General features: G+C 35.0%; 1 protein-coding gene across 5 annotated transcripts in view; it reads right to left on the bottom strand.

The window, feature by feature from the left end:
* Window positions 1-21182, bottom strand: part of CFAP47 (cilia and flagella associated protein 47) — a 509395-nt gene that overhangs the window by 244449 nt on the left and 243764 nt on the right. For all 5 annotated transcript variants that reach the window (XR_003133488.3, XR_003133486.3, XM_025439582.3 and 2 more), the window contains 3 exons: window positions 19163-19313; window positions 17132-17220; window positions 5183-5269 (listed from right to left, as the gene is read on the bottom strand). Coding sequence is in view for 3 of the 5 variants with exons in the window: in XM_025439582.3 (XP_025295367.3) it covers window positions 5183-5269; window positions 17132-17220; window positions 19163-19313 (327 nt within the window). In the remaining 2 variants the exon portion in view is untranslated. The remainder of the gene's footprint in view (window positions 1-5182; window positions 5270-17131; window positions 17221-19162; window positions 19314-21182) is intronic.

Below are 21182 nucleotides of genomic sequence, written 5' to 3'. Positions count from 1 at the left end.
TCTTTCTAGGTCTGCAATTTTTTTCTACTAGTCTTTGCCATAAATAATATAGTTAACTCAATTTTTCTGGGTTTGAGGGTCTTTTTGAGGAAAAGGCAACTCTAATTTATTCAAAAGATACTTTCATTAGCTATTTTCCAAGGAAATATGGAAAGAGAAGATAAAGGAGATGAAGCTCAGGAAAATCTCTATATCTAGATAGTGATATTCCTTGTCAATGAGCTCCAAGAACTTTTTTTTTTTTTTTTTTTTGGTACAACATATATTACTGAATGCATTCTGCCCTGTACAATTGTCTCCACTTGTGTAGATATTTTTTTCTTCTCTACTTGATGGTTGGCTCCTTGAGAATCAGATCTATGACTTATTTATCTGATAGTCCTCTGATACTATGAGCACTGCTTGAGGGGCCACTTAGTAAGAATTTATTAAATGATAAATAATTCAATGTTGCTGGAAAAAATAGCAAGTCATATTACTATAGGAAATTATTTATATAGTGCTCATTTCTGAGCACCGCTGACCCACCATTTAATTTTATTTTAAAGTGTGGCTAAAATCAATGTCCTGTCCTGATCCTTGCTGGCAATCCTTAGGATTTAATTAGAATAAAAAGTTCTTAACTGCTCTTGCTTATGCTCATTGGATCATTTTCCCATAAAGTAAAAGGTGTGATGAATATAAAGTTTTATCATCCATGTGGTTTCAAATGTGCTGTTTTATATGTATCTGTTGCTTAAGAAGAGTAGCCTATAGATAGAGGTATTTTACAACTTTTTAATAGGAGACTTTACCTTTTTTATGCCACCTGGAAGATAATTTCAGCACTTTACTGCTCATTTGAGAAGAGAATATTTATTATTTGGGGAGATATTGAGTGAAGTGATCTGAGGAAGAGTATCAGCATCTGCTAGATTGTGCTGCTGTGACACCCCATATCTCAGTGGATTAGCACAATAGTTTACTTTGTGCGCACATTACATGTCCATCTTAGGTGAAGGGTATGTACTCAAAGATCTCTGGTGAAGGGAACTCCATTTCTATATATGCTTCTTTAGTCATTGTATCAGGAAAAGGGAACAAGAAAAATTTTCCACTGGATCTTAAAGCTATCCTTTGGAGAAAACATTCAGTACTTTTTCTCATATGCTATTGGCCAATTAAGTTATATATTCACACATCAACTGGGGGAATGCAATATTATCACATGCCTAAAAAGAATAAAACAGGGATTTTTGTTAAGAGCTCTAAAAAAGATTACTGATAGTTTATGGAGTATTTTTTTAACCTTTTCTTGATCTCTTATATTGTTACCTTGTTGATTAGACCTAGAGATCAGAGTGGGTGTTATTGAGACAATGTAATGCTTATTGTATGGTATATATTACCTGCAAATGTTATTAATCATAGAGGTACTACACCAGACTTCCATTCTGGTCATAATTCAAAATGCATGTTCTTAAATTTTATTTCTAACTGGAAATCTATTCAAGACAAACATTAAGGAGAGCTTTAAGAAAAACGATGTGTAACATTACTAAGTATTATTTTATTAAGACATTTAAAGATCAAAAGGCCTCATTATGCCAATGAAGCCAGACTGATGAAACACTAGAAAACTTTGTGCTATTTGGAATAGAACTCTCTTTGGTGTCCCCTCATGGTGGAACCTGTTGATTGCCTATCCCAATAACCATAGGCCCTTCCTCCTCACTGACAAAACCCTCATTTTGCTTTGATGTGTATGCAGAGAAGGGTGGTTTCTCAGTCTTCCTTCCAGCTAGATTTGGCCAAGTGGCTACAAGTAGAAGTGCTGTGTGCTATTTCTGGGAAGTTGCTCTAACAAAGAAAGAGGGCACACTTCTATTGTGCTTCATCCTTTCTGCTGCCTGTAAAGTGGATTTGATTGTTGGAGTTCTGGATACTTTAGCTGATCCTTGAGAAAGTGAATAAAGATTTGCCTGCTATATGAAGGAGCCTGGAGGTGTTGTATAGCAAGCAGTCAGGACTCCAAAAGAAGAAGCCATAATAAGTGTTTCTAATAAATCTCTTAAGAACTGTCAGAAAAACAGCCTTTGGGGTCAATTTAAGACTATTCTGTTTAAATCCAACATATAAATTTGGGGCTCAGCATTCAGCCCAGACCAGTACTGACACGATAACCCAGGTACCTTCCCTTTTCCTTGAAAAACTGTAGCCTTTGACTTTTTAAATCCCCCCTTACCTTTGATCTGATAGACAGTCTTCACAGAGGTGCATAGGAGTAAATCCTCAATCCTTTAAACAAACGGCCCTGAGACTTAATCTAAGAAGCCTGATTAATCTATGTTGGATTGTGTCCTCCCTGACCAGTACTCAATATCACTATATCTTTATGTTAATTTTATCACAGGAAGCCTTGAGCAAGGAACTAAGAAAGTAAAGTATTATAGATATGAAAGAGACTATATGAGAAGGAATGATCCATAATGTTTGAGACCATGATAGGCACATTTCTTAAGCTGTACTTCATGCTGAGTTGGTAATTATTTTGGATGAGTACTTGCAAAGTGTCCTTTCTAGCCAAAATTAAATTATAAATGTCTTAATAATTGTTTATTCCATCATATTTTAGATTTGAGAACTATAACATAGAAAATATACCTTTATCTATAGTTTCAGTAATTATGAAACTTTGGATCTAATCAAAATCATTCCAGAATATTGTATGAAAAAAAAAACATGTTAAAATTTGGGATACTGGGACGCCTGAGTGATGCAGTGGTTAAGCCACTGCCTTTGGCCTGGGGCATGATCCTGGAGTCCCGGGGTTGAGTCCCACATCAGGCTCCCTGCATGGAGCCTGCTTCTCCCTCTGCCTGTGTCTCTGTCTCTCATGAATATATAAATAAATAAATAAATAAATAAATAAATAAATAGGGATACAGAATTCCTATACTGCATTCCAAATTAAGAAAGACTTGGAGCACCTGAGTGGCTCAGTAGGTTAAACATCCGACTCTTGATTTTGGCTCAGGTCATGGTCTCAGGGTTGTGAAATGGAGCCCCATGTCAGGCTACATGCTCAGCAGGGGAGTCTGCTTGGGATTCTCTCTCTCCCTCTCCCTCTGCCTCTCCCCCTCCATTCACATATGTTCTCTCGCTCTAAAATATATAAATACATATTTTAAAATAAGAGAAAGCTAAAAATAAAATAAAATTTAAAAAATAAGAGAAAGCTGATTCAATTTTGCTGTTCATTAAACTGATCCAACTTTGAGTTACTTAAGCTCACAGATACTGATAGCATTCCTTTGAGATTTGATTCCAGTTTAATATGTGATACTATAAATTATTTGTAATTAATGTGGAGAAATTATTTCAAGGCCATTCAGGTAAAATCTACCATGCCACACAGCTGCTTAATCAAGAAACAAGGGACTTGGGGATCCCTGGGTGGCGCAGCGGTTTAGCGCCTGCCTTTGGCCCAGGGCACGATCCTGGAGACCCGGGATCGAATCCCACGTCGGGCTCCCGGTGCATGGAGCCTGCTTCTCCCTCTGCCTATGTCTCTGCCTCTCTCTCTCTCTCTGTGTGACTATCATAAATAAATAAAAATTAAAAAAAAATTAAAAAAAAAAAAGAAACAAGGGACTAAAGAGATAAAAACTTAGGAGAAGTATTTACTGAAGAGTTTTTAGAAACACCAGCACTTCATACTACAAAGAAATTAACATAAAATACCTACAATACTCTATTCTTATGGTATCTGTACTGATGCTTTATCGCTGAAGGTATTAATTCATATTTTATTGTTCATTAAAGCAAAATGTAAAAGGAAGATTTTGAATGCCTTAGTTAAGCATGTAATTAGCATTCAATAAAACAAATGTTGTGAGACAAAAATGGTTTCCCCTTTAACAATTTTTTTCACAGAACAACCAAGAAGAAATTAAACATAATAAATATAATCCTTATAATCTCATAATACTATTGCCTTAAATTCAATTTGCTTTTGGAAAATAAGCTATATTCGTTTAAATCTTAGCAAGATCTGCACAAATCATTTGCCAAATCCTTGACTCCTGATACATTTTTGCATCTAAAAGGATGATACTATCATTGTTAAACATTACACCGAGACAAAGGTATAAAATATACTAACAACATAGTAGCTATCCTGCAATTATGTTATAGTAATGGTCAACATATGCATGCATTTCACTAATACACACTTGCATTATTTTCTTTCTGCCTGACTTTCTTTAACCTTGGCAATGTTGTTTTTATTGTATTTCACATTAAATAGTTATACTATAAATTTAAAATAGATAAGAAATATAAAACAATCTAACTTTTAAAAATTCTGCTTCTTTCTTCCGAAGTCAAAGTTTCTTTCTAAACCAAATACAGACCTCATAATGTAGGTGGAATAAATTTAAATACAGTTGATCCTCATTATCCACAAATTCTGGTTATTTGCAAATTTGTCTCCTCACTAAAATTGATTTGTATCCCCCAAATCCATACTCACAGAGTTCCCTCTGTTATTTTTGGACATGTGCAATGTGGCAAAAAGTTCTAGTCAGTGGTCACACAAGTTCCCAGTGAAGGTCAAACAAAGTGACACTGGGCCTTTCTGTTTCAGTTCTCATATGTAGAAGACTAGAGGAGGGAGATAGTAGGAAGCAGTACAGAAGTACAAACGCTCAAGAACCTCCACCTCTGGCGCCAAATAGACACGGTTTGAAACAATTTGCCAGCACCTTTTAGTGGGTTAGCCTCATGCAAGTCATTTAATACTACTGAACTTTATTTTCTCTATGTGAAGAAGAAAAAAATCTACCAGGATGGATTGTTTTGGGGATTTACAATTATAACCTATGTGATTACATATATTTCTTCTAGGAATAATGGTTCAGTATTCACTTGCTGAGTGCCATAATTTTATGGAATATGACTATTACAAATAATGAGAATCCACCGTATTTAATCAAGTGCATATTTATTCAATTTTCATGCACATAGCCTAGTAAAATATAAGAGAATAGAATAAGTGGGAATAATATAAATTTTATATATATTATAAATTAAATATTTCAAATAAATGAATACTATATAATTAATAAAAAGTTTAGTTGAATGCTAATTTCTTAGAAGTTTTCCTTAGACAATTATGAGCATAAAATATGTTCACGTTTACCTATCGTTCATGTGGTGAGTGACTTTTCCAGATTCTGTTAATTGAGATGGTAAAGAGAGAAATGTCGAGGATTCCACCAACCTTACACTAAAACAAATGGAAAAAAGGATTATTTTGAATTCTACTATAACAAAATTAAAATGACCACAAAACATACTTTTAGATTTTTTTCCATCATTCATAAAATATAATTAGAATCAGAATAAATTACAGTTAAAAAATCCACATGCCCTCATTCTGCATCTCAAAGCATATATGTTTTCAAAAAAGGAAAGGTCAGGGTGCCTGGCTGGTTCAGTTGGTAGAGCATGCAACTCTAAATCTCAGGGTTGTGAGTTCAGGGCACATGTTGGGTGTAGAAAGTACTTTAAAAGGCGGGGTGGGGGGGAGATCTGGAATTGAAATATGTAAAGAATAATATTCTATTATATGGAAAGGCAATGCTAAATTTTAATAGCAAGGAAATTTAGAATATAAATGACTGCCAAAATTATATTCCAGAAACAAAATGGAATCATATACTGGTCTCAGTGTATTGTCAGAGCTGTAAACATTTCATAACTTCTAATCTTATTTCCAAAAAAAAAAAGAGAGAAATGTTTCCTTCAGGACTGGACATGAGATGTGGATACCTACTTAATCAGTCCATTAGTAATTATGCCATCTACAGGAATTACATAGCAATGCTGTCCTACTTACAAGATAATGCTCATTCATTCAAGAAACAGTTATGGGGAATCCATTATATGTTAGATGTGGACTAGCTACTGGAAATACAAGGATGAATCTGTTATCGTCTCTGCCTTAGGTTGCCCACATTATAGTGGAGGTTAGTTTGGAAATGATCCTCTGGATGTGGGTCAAAGATGTCAGGAATGCCTAATTCTATCTGCAGAGTTGAAGAGAATCTGTATGATATTAAGAACAGATTTATTAAAACTTAATTCTGTAAGAACTAAATGCAGGCTACACCAAGATGGGGCACTTCAGTGTGAAGATTATTTTGAGTTAAAAGAAATAAAAAACTAGCAGGTTCGGGTCAAGCTCTTCAACTTCCTCTCGACTTACTAAATTTTCATTGGAAAAAAGATATCCTTCCTGTAGCAGGAAAAGAGCTATTAACAGAGATTCTTCTTTAGCTAAGAAATGTATCTGCATAATAGGACAACCCCTGTTTTCCAGACATCTCCTCTCACTTTCTTGCTAATGGTCTTCCTCCCCTTTGTATCCTCACACCTCTATCTCTCTGTTTAGCTCATATAAGTCTCATATTGTCTCACTGTATTTGGAGTTTCATGTGTGTGTGAATTCCCCTTATGTAAGAAACTAAATTTCATTTTCTCCTGTCAATCTGTCTCATGTCAATTGGATTCTTAGTTTAGCTAAAAGGATCTTGAAGAGCAGAGAAAATTTCTTCCTTCTCAACAATTCGTTAAAATAAATCTTTATTATGTAACAGTTATTAATCTCATAATACAAGCTTTACAATAAAAATAGATCAATAATAAAATTAATCAAATGTTTTAGTATTGAAACACAAACACACATACAACTGCATACAAAACTAAAATGTAGCACATTCATACATCTTAATGTTTCAATGTTGAAGGGGTTCAAGGCAGCCTCTGCTCCCCAAATGTACCACTTTGGCATGCAGATTATTTGAAGCCGAAGGCAATCAAGACCCTGTGGGCTCAAAAAAGCTTTTTGCTTCTCCCTTAATTATAAAGAAGAATCAAAATTGGGAGTTTTTCCCAGAATAAGGGTTATTAGCAGAAATAAATTTTATCCAAGTGAATAATAAATTTTATCCATCTGTATGGCAGGGCAAATGTCTAATTACCAAACATCTGCTTTTCTTCTCTCCTTGTGAGGTGCATTCCTTTCCTCTAAAATCTCAGACCCTACTTCCTTCTCTTTAGTTCAGGATGACATATATATCTCATTTTGCCTGTCTTTGGAATTTTTTTGTCTGCATGGATTCCCCATACTTACATTATTAAATTTGATTTTCTCCTATTAATGTCTCATGTCAATGTGATTCTTAGTCTAACTAGGACCCTTAAAGGGGACAGGAATTCTTGCTCACCAACAATGTTAATGTCACTTTCTTTCCTTTTAAGTTGGTAGTTCTGATAGTTTCATATATAAGGATTGTAAGGAATTATATTAATATCAAACACTAAAAATTTTTAAACAGACAAAATTTACTATAGGAAAATGTAAACTATGAACTACGTAAGACATGTATCAGACTACCAGATTTGCTTTTATCATTTTAAAGTTATAGTTAAGCAAATGTAGGAAGAGTTCCTCTTGAGAGAATAATTTTAATTTAAATTAAGGTGTTGAACTCTCATTCAAATCTCATAAAATTATGAGGCAGAAAAAATTTACAATGTTTCTTTATATTTCTATAAATCCAAGGTGAATCATCAGGGCAATTTATTTAGGTCATAATTTGTTCTGGCTAAAAAACAGTCACAAGGATAATACAATTTTATACACAAATAAAAAGAGTAAACCAATAAAGTGAATATTAGGTTTTTTGCATACTGTGCATATACCATTTTGAGATAAAATAGCATTTGAAAAGTCCCTGCATAATTACATTGAAGATGTCCTCCTTAAAATAGAAATATTAACTGTAAAAATAAAATACAAACTGCCATTAAAATGGAGAAAAATCCTATTTGATTACTGTAGTTTCTAAATTGGTGGTTTTCACATTTCAGTGTTTATTATAAACATCTGCAGTGCTTGGTCCAAATGCATATTCCCAAGCTCTATTTGTATGAATTCTGACTTAGTTAAGTCTGGTATGGCTTCCAGGAGCCTCCATTTAAAACAAGCTCTCCAGATGCTTTTTAAACAGCTTATATATGGATTAAACTTTGAACAATCTTAACTTAGACCAGCATTGCTCTAACATTAATGTACAAACAAATCCTCAGGAGATGTTAAATGCAGAGTCTGACTCAAATGGATTGAGGTGGGCCTAAGATTCTGTTTGTGTAACAAGCTCCCAGGTGATATTGAGTTTGCTGATTCAAGGATGATACTTTGGGAACAGTCTAATCTAAAACAAAAACTATTTTTCAATAGTTTTTTTCTGGCTACCAGAAAAAGAAAGGCAAGAAATGGCAGAGTTAGAAGCACCACACATTCCCTCCCCTATAAAAGCAATAAAAACACTGGAAAAGATTGTAAAAATTAACTTTTTTCAGAACTCTGGTTAATTAATGAAAAGCTTGCAGCAATTTGAGTCATATTTATTCAAGGAGAACCACCACACCTTGATAAGAACAGCAGAGTTTGTGGCCTTGTAGCTTTAGTGTTGTAACTCCCATCTTTCCACTGCTCTGTAGTAACCTTGAAAATAAGCAGTCTTGCAACTAAGGTAGTTGTAAAAACGGGCAGGCTTATAGCCACATGAGGGCACAGACTGAGATTGCAGCTCTTCAAAAAAAAGTCCCATCCCTGAACATTGTTACTTTTTCTCTGTCTCACAGCTCCCTAGAAAAATTCAGTTTGCAAGGTGTTGTCTTTACTGACCTGGCTCAAAGGAAAACAGCAATACCCAGGATGTTTGCTGAAAACAATCAGTAGCAAATGCACCTGAGTTTCCTATAGCAGTTGCATCAAATAAGAGCTTGCCAAAACATCAAAGGAAGATCTGGGGAACAAGATGATTATGTGAGGGGTTGAAGGAGCTTGCTGGATCCCCAAACTATGTAAAAGGTCTTCAACCTTGTTTATGAATGACATTGATGTTCCACCAAATAAAGAATACTAATAAAGAGAGAAATTATTCAAAAGAACCAATTATAAATTTTGGACTTTAAAAGTATGATACCTGAAATAAAAGATCACTAAAGGGACTCAACAGGAGGTTTGCAGTGGCAAAAGAAAGAACCAGTGTACCTGAAAATAGGCCAGATAAAATGATTATTTCTAAAGAACAGAAAGAGAAAATAATGACAAAAAATTAATACAGCTTCAGAAAACTGAGAGACACCATTAAGCATACAAACACAAGCCTTAACAGAATCCTGAAGAGACAGGAAAGAAAAGCAGAAAGAAAATGCAAAGAAATAAGTGATGAAAAACTCCCAATTTTTTTTAAAGATTTTATTTATTTATTCATGAGAGACACACAGAGAGAGAGGCAGAGACACAGGCAGAGAGAGCTGGCTCCACACAGGGAGCCCGATGTGGGACTGGATCCCAGGACTCCAAGATTACGCCCTGGGCTGAAGGCAGATGCTCAACCACTGAGCCACCCAGGCGTCCCGAAAAATTCCCAAATTTTATGAGAAACATTAATTTACACACCTAAGAAGTCTAAAAAATTTGATTCAGGACAAACCCAAGGCAATCCCAAACTAGAAAATAATAGTCAAAGTATATTAGTAAGCCAAGACGTGGTAAGCAGCAAGACAAAATTGACTTAACACTTAAATCATTCCTTTGTAAAATTAACAGTTGAATTTCCATCTGAAACCTTAGACTACAGAAGGCAATGGGATGATACAGTCAGTGTGCTGAAAGAAGACTGTCAATAAAGAATACTGTTTACAGCAAAACTGTCCTTCAAAAATGAAGGAAATACTAACAAATAAGCAAAAACTGAAAAAAAATTCATTGCTAGCAGACCTGCCCTACAAGAAATACTAATGGGAGTCCTTCAGGCTGAAATAAGAGGACATTAGAAATTAACTCAAAATCACATGAAATAAAAAGTTACCAACATAGGTGACTATATAGCTATATATATAAATCAAAACAAAAATTATAAGTGTAACTTCTTTTTTTTTAATTTAAATTCAATTATCCAACATATAATACATCATTAGTATTTTCTGTGCAAACTTTTAAATTCTGCTTTCTGATTTAAATGAAAAGAATGCAAGACAATAAATATAAAACTGTTCTAGGGGCTTATAATGTATAAAGATGCAATAGGTGTAACAGTAATAGCACTAACAAGTAGCTATGTAAAGCTGATACATTGCAGCCAAGTTTCTGAATTTTATTGAAATTAAGTTGGTATTAATTTGAGCTACATTATGCAATTAGGATGATTATAATCTTCAGGGTAACTAAGAAAATAAGAAAAATACAGTAGAAGACAAAAAAGAACCAAAAATTTACACTAAAAATAAATACACAATACAAAACCAAGAAGTAATGGAGAAATAGAGGAACAAAGACATAAGATAGAAAACAGGTACTCAAATGGCAATCTTAAATTATGTATCAGAGATTAAATGAACTTTAAATGGATGGAACACTCCAATCAAAAGGCAGAGGTTGACAAAAGGGATACAAACAGATTAGAAAAAAATATAAACATTAGTTCAAAGACAAACAGATTAGGAGCAAAAGGTCAATAAAGACATACCATGCAAATGATATAACAGAGACCTGGAGTGTCTATAGTAGTAATGGGCAAAATAGAATTTAAAGCAAGCATTGTTCCAGCATGACAACATGAGAGCTCCATCCACCCGCTCCCCAGGAAAATGAGGAAAAGATGTAAGAATCAACTATTTTAATTGTCTGGAGATTATTCTAAGGGTATAGAGGAAATAAAGAAAAATCTATTCAGTAATATTAACTAAATTCAGTAAGAAAGGCTGTAATGTGTGGCATCTGCACCAAGACCCCTCACTCCACCTTCCTTCCCTACTCAGTAAGACAGAAACCCTAGTCCTCACTGGCACAGCTAAGAATACAGGGTCACAACTTCCCCAGCTCCCAGTTGGAGAGCTACTTTTCTGGGAGGCGTAGGACATCAACATTTCTCATCCTGCCCCCAGTACATGCTGCTGAAGCTAAGTTTTGGGCAAGTGAAGCTGAGAGTAGTAGGGGGGAATCCCACTTCTGCCCAGCAACCACTCGCAGGATGGAGGCTCTACATGGGTGGGAAATTGTCCTTGACTTAGCTTTAAAATGGTTGTTCATGGCAGAAGCAAGCCAAGAATACCTAAAGCTATCGTCCCCTCTCTCACCTCATACTTAGATCCTAATGAACGGGTGGTACTCTGAGAAAAGTAAGCGCAACACTATCCCCACCTCCAGCTACAGAGCCAGGGTTCCGAGATTTTGCCTGGAGGGAGAAGCTGGGTTTAAAACAGCTCTTAGGGCAGCCCCAGGGGCTCAGCGGTTTAGCGCCGCCTTCAGCGTAGGGCCTGATCCTGGAGACCCGGAGTCGAGTCCCACGTTGGGCTCCCTGCGTGGAGCCTGCTTCTCCCTCTGCCTGTGTCTCGGCCTCTCTCTCTCTCTCTGGCTCATGAATAAATAAATAAAATCTTAAAAAAAATAACAAAAAATTAAAACAGCTCTTAATCTCTCCCCAAAGGAATCGGTTTCATTTTCAACAAAGTATGAAGAGGACCAGGCCAAAGGATCAATGAAAAACAGTGCAGGTTGTGGTGAAAGGCAATTGGGAGTAGATTGGTAGATTCACTGGAGATACAGACTAAACTGTAGGCCTGCTAGTTTGGTAATAAACTAGTTTGGAGAGGGGAGTCTGCTTCTCCCTCTCCCCACCCACTGCTCATGCTTGCTCTTGTTATGTTTCTCTCTCCCTCTCTCTAATAAATAAATAAAACCTTTTAAAAAAGTTAACCAATACCATTAATGATCCTGTGGGAGATGGGACCAGTACTCAGCTGCTACAATATACATATATTCTAAAATGCATAGTTTTCAACCTTAAAAATGATGAAACACGAAAAGAAATGGGCAACAGAAACTGCATGTTAAAATGACCAGTTATCAGATTTAACAGAACACTGGGACGTCTGGGTGTGTCAGTGGTTGAGCGTCTGCCTTCCGCTCAGGGGATGATCCCAGGGTCCTGGGATCTAGTCCCACATCGGGCTCCCTGCATGAACCCTGCTTCTCCCTCTGCCTGTGCCTCTGCTTCTCTCTCTCTGTCTCTCATGAATGAATAAATAAAATCTTTAAAAAAAAATCATTTATTTATTCATGAGAGACAGAGAGAGAGGCAGAGACACAGGCAGAGGGAGGAGCAGGCTCCATGCAGGGAGCCCGATGTGGGACTCGATTCTGGGACGCCAGGGTCACACCCTGGGCTGAAGGTGGCGCTAAACCACTTTGCCACCCAGGCTGCCCAAATGAAATCTTAAAAAAAAAAAAAAAAAAAAAAAAAAAGATTTAACAGAAAACTGATTCAAAATTGCCATTATAAATGTCTTCAAAAAGTAAGGAAAGTATGACTAAAGAAGCAAAGGGAGGTATGATACAATGTAACATCAAGTAGAGAATATCAAAAAAGAGACTGAAATTTAAAAAAGAACAAAAAATTTCTGGAGTTGGAAACTACAAAAACAAGTATTTTAAAAAATCACTAGAGGGGTTCAATCATAGATCTGAACTGGCAGAAAAAAAAGAGCTAACAAATTGAAGATTGGAAGAGATTATGCAATCTGAAGGACAGAAAATAGAATAAAGAAAAATAAACAATCTCATACACATAATGGTGTACCAACACATGATGTAATACAATTACTGGAAGGAGCAGAGAGAAAATAAAAGAAAAACTTTAAAAATGAGGTGGGTGAGAGTGAAGCTGGATTTAGCCATAGAAGTTATTCCAGAAGGTAACGTGAATCCATAGAAACAAATAAACCAGAAATGATAAATAAGAAGGCTAATGTAATGAAAATTATAAATGTGTATACTTTCTTTTATGGGCTAAATTGTTTCCTTCCTCAAATTTCATGTTAAAGCCGTAACTTGTAGTACTCTCACAATGTGACAGTTATTTGGAAACAGGGCCTTTAAAAAGGGGACTAAGTTATAATGGGGCCATTAGAGTGGGCCCTAATTCATTCCAACTGGTGTTCTTACAAGAGAAAATGTGGACACACAGAAACTCCAGGGATGTGCACATACAGAGAAGAGACCATGTGAGGGCACAGCAAGAAGGTGGCCATCTATCTGCAAGACAGAGAGGCCTCAAAGAAACCCAATCTGCCAATACCTTGACCTTGGACTTATATCCTCCAGAAGTGTGAGAAAATAAGTTTCTGTTGCTTAAGCCAACCAGTCCGTGGTATTTTGTTATGGGAGCCCTAGCAAACTAATACAGTGTCTTTTCTTCTCTCAGCTTTCTTAAGACATAAAAATTACACAAAATTAAATAAATACCTCAGAATGTTAGTAACATTACTGATTATTGTGACACCTTTGATACAATATGTCTGACAAAAATACCATGAAAAGGGGGGTAAATGCAATAGAGTTATACAAGAGTAATGTAAAAATGAAAAGGCAACCTATGAAATGTGAGAAAAATATTTGCAAATCATATACCTGATAAAGGATTATTTTCCAAAATCTATTAAGAACTCATAGAGCTCAGAAGCAAAAAGCTAACCAAAAAACAAACAAGCTAATTAAAAATTGGGCAGAGGATATCAATAGACATTTTTCTAAAGAGGACATACAGATGGCCAACATGTATATGAAAACATTTTGAACATCCATACTCATCCAGGAAATGCATTTCAAAACCACAGTGAGATATCATCTCATCCCTATCGGAAAGGCTATTATAAACAAAGAAACACCAAAACATACAAACAAAAAAGATATTACAATATTGGTGAATATCTAGAGAAAGGAAACACTGGCATGCTATTGGTGGGAATACAAAATGGTACAGCCACTATGGGAAAGTATGGAAATTCCTCAAAAAATTAAAAGTAGAAGTACCATGTAGTTCAGCACTTCCACTTCTGGGTATTTATCCAATGGAGCTGAAATCAAGATCTCAAAAAGGTATCTTTACTCTCATGCTTATTGCAGCATTATTCACAATAGCCAAGATATGAAAACAATCTAAAAAACCCAAATGTCCATCGATAGACAAATGAGTAAAGAAAACATGGTGTGTATATATATTACAGTGGAAGACTATTCAGCCTTAAAAAAGAAGGAAATCCTACAATATGTGACAACATGTTTGAAACATGGGGACATTATGCTAAGTAAAATAAACCAGTCTCAGAAGGACAAATACTGTATGATTCCATTTATATAAGGTATCTAAAATAGCCAAATTCAAAAAGCAGAGGATAGAATGATGGTTGCTAGGAATTCATACTAGGATGAAATGGAGAGTTGTTATATATAAAGTTTCAGTTTTGCAAGATGAATAATTCCTAGGGATGTGATATACAACGGAGTTAATTAACAACACAGTACGGAGCACTTAAACATCTGTTAAGAGGATAAGTCTCATCTTAAGCATTCTTACCACCACCACAGCAAAAAAAGTAACAGAGGAAACTTTTGGAAGTGATGGATATGTTTATTACCTTAATTGTGGTGATAGTATTATGGTTGCATACATATGTCCAAACTCATCAAATTGTATACATTAAATGTGCGGGTTTTTTTGTAGGTCAATCCTACCTCAATAAACAATAGAGAATATCAAGGAAACCAGAAAAAATGTTCTTTGAAAAGATTGATATCATTGACAAATGTTTACCTAGACTGATCAAGAATGAAGGAAAAAAGATCAAATTATTAAAATTCGGGATGGAAGAAGGGCCATCACTATTGACTTTCCAGGGGGAAAAAAAAGGATTGTAAGAGAATATTATGAAAATTTATGTGCCAACAAATTACATAATTTGGAGGAAATGCACAAATTCCTAGAATGGTACAAACTATCAAAACTGATTTAAGAAGAAATAGAATATCTGATTAGGCCCATAACAAATAAAGAGATAGAACTGGTAATGAAATAAATTACCCAAAAAGCAAAGCTCAGTCCTGATGGCTTTAGTTGTGAATTCTACTGAAGATTAACAGAATTAATACCAATCCTTTACAAACTTTTCAGAAAAAATATAATAAAAGGGACCATTTCCCAAATCACTCTTAGAAGCTAGTATTAATGACACAAAAAACTGATAGTCATCAGTAGAAAAGGGAATTAAACCATTAAACTCTATGATTATAAATGTAAAATCTTCAACAAAATATTAGGAAATCAAATATTATAGTGTATAAAAAAGTATTATATAGCAAGAAATAGTTGCATTCTGCAAAAGAGGAATTTGAGAACCACTAATCTGGTAGAGAGAGGCATGTGGGCGAATCCTGTCTGTTAAATCTAGTTTGGGTTGCCATTTTTGTTGAAAGTACTGTTAGATTTTGATTAAAAAGTGATCAAATCTGGTCACTGCACTGCATATAATTTTGGGGAAAATATATGGACATTTTTGTTTTATTTTAAAGTATGTGGGATCCCTGGGTGGCGCAGCGGTTTGGCGCCTGCCTTTGGCCTAGGGCGCGATCCTGGAGACCCGGAATTGAATCCCACGTCGGGCTCTCAGTGCATGGAGCCTGCTTCTCCCTCTGCCTGTGTCTCTGCCTCTCTCTCTCTCTCTCTCTCTCTCTCTCTCTCTCTGTGTGTGACTATCATAAATAAATAAATAAATAAAAAATAAAAAAAAATAAAGTATGTTTCATATTAGATTGTTAATAATTAAATTCTGGTAGTTTTTAAAGTGTAACATTAAAAGCTAGTTCACTTATTGTTATGGTGTTTGTAACATTAAAAAATGTCTCTATAAGAGTTAATTGGCAATTAAATCTCCTTTCTTTTCTAGTGTATTATTTTTATATTTTAAAATACATGCCTGTTGTAAAATGCTGATTTTACACATTTTGTAAGTGGTTTTAAAATTTTGAGTTTATATGCCCATTGACTAAATTTGAGGGCCACATTCATACAAAGAAGAAAGAGTCTTGTGCTCTACCAAACAAATCATGCACCACCTCTCGTTGAATTTTAATTTAATCTGAGATAAATCATAAAGTAACAATAAAATAATATAATTTTTGAAAAACATACAATTATAATAGTCTACCAATTACTGGAACTTTGAGATTTCCTTTCAGCACTACCACTAGAATGTAAGACTAACTATGTTTGATCTTGATTTCCTCTGAAGAACTGCAGTCAGTCATTTGGTTCATTTAAGGGCATATTTTAATACTGGATTAATGCTACATATTCTGACATTTTTTTTGTTCTTTGCATTCTAAAACTTTAATAAAATTACAGTAAATAAAACTCTCCCCACGTAAACAAAAGAACCATAAATTCACCAGTAACTGTTTTAACAAAAACAAACTGTTTTGTCAACAATAAATGATGATTAATAAGAAACTACCAACAGCCTAGGAATACAATGATTTTAAAAACTGGAAATTATCAAATACTAAAATAATAAGCATACTTACAACTTCTAGTCTCAACACAAGTACTGTTGTGAGGATCTGATTTCTAAAGCTGATGGCAACAGTGCATAATTGAAGCAATACATGGGTATCACTGACCAACTTCTCTTTCAGTATGTAAGTTTACAAAGAGATTTGTCTATTGCGACCTTAAATAGTACTTAAGCATTTTATATTCTTTTCATCTCAAATCTGTGTTGCTGTTATTGTTTTTGTTAAATCTCAAGATGCACGAATGCATGGTTAATGCACAGTTTAAATTAATCATGATGCCTTAAGCTAAAATGCATGTTCTGCTTGAATCAATATTTCGCTTTCAGAAATTAACAGATGGAATAAAATTAGAAGTAAAAATGTCTATTAATTAAACATTTTTAAAAATTAAAGGATTAGTACATCTCAACAAACATAAAGCTCTTAGACAAAAATCATAAATTTGATATGACCAATCTTAGCTTTAAATAGATCAAATAGTATTTCCAGAAAAATTGATTTATCATCATTTGTTGTTTTATCTGATGATGTCCATAAATTTACTATAGTGCAAACATATAAAATTTCTCAAAATGGCTCACACTGAAAAAAGTCACTTATTCCCTTTAAGATTGGATATGACTAATTGCAAAGAAATTATACAAAAATGTTATATTAACACACCTGAAGTCCCCAGCAGTGTGGAAGGGATTTTTAACATTCACAGTGATTTCTTTCCATTTATAACATGGAGATTTGCAATGTATAATTTCCTAAAGTAAAAAAAAAATTAATTCTATATGAAAATAATAAAGAATAACCTGAATTGTAACATATAAACTTAAAGTATCTAAAAAATAGTACATTTAAACATTACACTGATATTAGTTTATGTAATTCCCCTTATCCCACAAATATTGTACTGCTAAAATCTGTGCAGGAACAAATAGAAATAGATCTTACCACATTACTGAATTATTTGTCACAATAGTGTCTCCTAAATTGATTTCCTTGAAATTGCTTTTGTTAATGACTGAGCATGATTCCACATTTGAAAATTAATCAATCATATATATACCTAATATACTTGACATAAGGAAGAGGCAGGGTGTGTGTATGTGCACGCTCATAGCTCATGTGAGTGCATGAATATCTCTTTGTGAGTGTGATATGCCTGTGTTTATGATGTGGTGGCTACACTGACATATTTGTACTGTAATAAAAGCACAAATGTAAAATTAAAACTTCAAATTACCTGAAGGACTTTCATGGAAAATAAGATGCTAGTAATTCTACATTTTTAGACTGATCATGTTATTATTTTATTTCTCCATTATTATCCAGGCCCCTTCCTGGCTTACTAAAACCATGAGTAGCCAGATGGAGAAACTAACAGACCACATGAGCTTCAGGTGTCAGCTTTTCTGCCCCAGAACCATGTAAATGACAAGCTAAAATCATCCAAGTCTCATAGATACATATGGCAGGGCAATGTTTCGTTTCGGAGAATTTGTGTGGGAGGGTTGGGAAGTCTAAGAATTTATCATTTAGGAGGAAATCTGAAGATCAGGACGCACATCTCAGTGATAATCAAATGTCCGCTTCCTGTTCTGAGCGTCTGTACCTTGTCAACCAGCCTGTCCATGTGAGCAACTTAATGCTCTCCTTACACAACTGGCCATTACTGGAGTCAATCTCTTTATTTCCTATTCACCCCAAATCCTTTATAACCCATATGGAAATCTGGCAACATAACAAGTTTACTTCTTTACTATACAGCCATGGTATAAAATAATATTTAGACAAAACAGCTACAAGAAGTCAATGATAGCAATATCACGACCATTTTATAGAGATTTAAAAATCTTTCTCTCGGGGATCCCTGGGTGGCGCAGCGGTTTGGCGCCTGCCTTTGGCCCAGGGCGCGATCCTGGAGACCCGGAATCGAATCCCACATCAGGCTCCCGGTGCATGGAGCCTGCTTCTCCCTCTGCCTATGTCTCTGCCTCTCTCTCTCTCTCTCTCTCTCTCTGTGACTATCATAAATAAATAAAAATTAAAAAAAAAAAAAAAAAGATTTAAAAATCTTTCTCTCTCATTCTTTGAGATATAAACAGAATTCTGTCTGGAACATTATTGCCTCTCAATAAATGCCAGTCTTAGCATTATCTTTCGAATGGATTTGAGCCACAGGACACTCAAGATAAATTGATGAATGTCCCTATCAGAGAAGAGAAACATTTTCTCTGCCACATAAAACACCAACCCTTAATTCAAACAAAAACAGACAGAAGCCCAGGGACTGCTTTACCTTAAATCACAAGTCTCCACAGCAGAAGGGAATGTAAGTTGCTACATTGTATATAGTAAATGATTCCAATATGGAAAGAACAAATATAATCCTAAAAATCTGACCTTAAAGGAACACTCAACACAAGTCCTTTCAATTATCTTATAAAACTGAAGAATTATTTCCACACTCTTAAAAAAATAAATAAAAAATAAAAAAGAATTATTTCCACAGAAAGAATATCAAAGCAAGAATATCAGAGACACAGAAGGCAAGAATTGTGCAAATGTAATTATGTGCACATGTGTCTGTACAAACATGACTTCAAAGAACAGAAGCTGTATAGAGATAAAACTTGGAAGAACAGCTGTGCTTGGGGCACTGAGAAGGGAAGCAAACATACAAAATAGGTAAAATTTACTTACAATGGCTTTAAAATTGAGGACTTCACCCTTAAGAGCAAAAGTCATTGTAGCGCCTCCTATTGCATGCCTACGTTTTGAAATTAATAGTAGTGAAGCTTCAGCGGGACGAAGAAAGCGACTGGTGAATTTCAGAGTGACACTAATTTGGTTTCTATTTAGTAAAAGATAAAAGAGGAAATATTTTACTGAAAAAACACAAGTATCTTTTCAGCATAGATCATGTGCCCAGTGCCTACACTCTGCGATATACTCACTTCTACAATAAAATTGAAGACTGCTACACATCTCAGCAAGTCTACAATCCAGTTTTTGTCATCAGTTAAAACATCTTGATCCTATCTGTAAAATCTACAGTTACCTTCAAATGTACATAGAATTTACCAAGTACTGGATTTCCAATTAGCTGCAGGAAATGATGTAGGTATTTTTGAGGTGAAATTCATGGACTTTCTGTGCTGTTTAGGTGAACTCTTAATCATATCACTGTTTTTTTTTTTTTCTTTATCACATAGACAAAAAATGAGAAAGATTAAGAATTCAAAAAATACTTAAAGCCATGGTTGAAAATAAAATTTAAATCTGGAACCAAAGTAATAGCATATACGTAGCAGGATTTTTATTTGAGACAAACATAAATAAAAGAAGGAAAACAGAAAGTCATGTCCATCTCCCTTTAACCTCAACTTCCTAGTCTAAAAACACAGTAAAATGGTGAGGAGCCTATGGATTTGGAGGAGATTTCACTTACCAGTTTGTAGGGGAATGACTACACATAGCACCCTGACAATCTGGCATGCCAACACACAGGCCACATATACAAGGCTTAACTACAGTGGTTAAAAGTCTTGGCAGAAAGCCAAGATCCACCCATAACATAAGAGCATAGAGACACATGAAGAGCTGCTACAAGAACCTTTCTCACTTGCCTCTCTACCTTCCCCGAGAGGGTATCCTCAGTTTCTCATTGCCTCCTAGATTGTGATACAGTAGGAGGGTTGCTACCTAGCTCCCTTCAGGGGAGAGTTACAGGCTATAAAACTGCTTAGTTGCAGCATGAGATTGGCTGTCAGCAACAGGGTGCCCTACCATGCATGATGTATTCATCAACAAAAGCCCTTTTGCTGTGGCATTAACCTGCACAAGGGACATGGGATCTGGCCCTTTTGAGAACTTTAATGTAAGTAATGAAGTCCTTGAATTAAAAAAAAAAAAAATGGGCTCAGTGTTTCTTAACTGGCTAACTCTTTCAGCCTTGCCTTGCCTTGGCACAGCTGTGGGAAATTTTATATTTGCTTTTGCTCTGGCTTCTAGCATAGTTATCACAGTTATTCCTTTGTACAAACTATCACCTACTGCCTTCTCTTAGGATACTCATATTTGGAAATGAAGATGGGAATAGATTCAGTGTCCAGCTTTGGCTTAGCTTCCCTCAGATCCTTGTGGAATTAATGTTAAATAGGTAAGTCTATGGAGCAGCAAAAAGTAAAGTGAATTAAGGACTTTCAAAATCAATAGAAATACAAACCTGCTTTTTAGGGAAAATTACAACTCACATGTAGTGGGAGTGGGGCTGGTCTTTACTCAAATATGTCATCACTAATCTCAACTTGTGCAAAGGGATATTTTGTTGGTCATTAAAAAGCTCATGGATTTGAATTTAATTAAGAACAAAGAATATTTGACCTTGAGATCTTTTTCAGGATGTATAGGCTCAAACTCTGTGTTAGGATACCTGTGAATGACTTAGGATTTTTATAGATATCCTAAAATTCATCATTAGATCAAGTCATTCATTCATTCATTCACTCAATTGATATTTAGAGAATTTATAATGTTCCAGGTACTGCTTTAGATTTGGGGATATAGTAATTAGAAAAATCCCTCAGTATTCTTGATCTCCTGGATCTTACATTCTATAGGGCATTCAGACATTAATTATGCCATCACGAAATAAGTGTGAAAATTATAAATTACGTATGTGCTAGGAAGTGGTATGATAGCATATAACAGGAAGTGTGGT

The sequence above is a fragment of the Canis lupus genome, chromosome X, assembly GCF_003254725.2.
Source record: "Canis lupus dingo isolate Sandy chromosome X, ASM325472v2, whole genome shotgun sequence".
In the NCBI taxonomy this organism is placed as follows: domain Eukaryota; kingdom Metazoa; phylum Chordata; class Mammalia; order Carnivora; family Canidae; genus Canis; species Canis lupus.
This window is presented reverse-complemented; position numbering and strand designations above follow the sequence as displayed.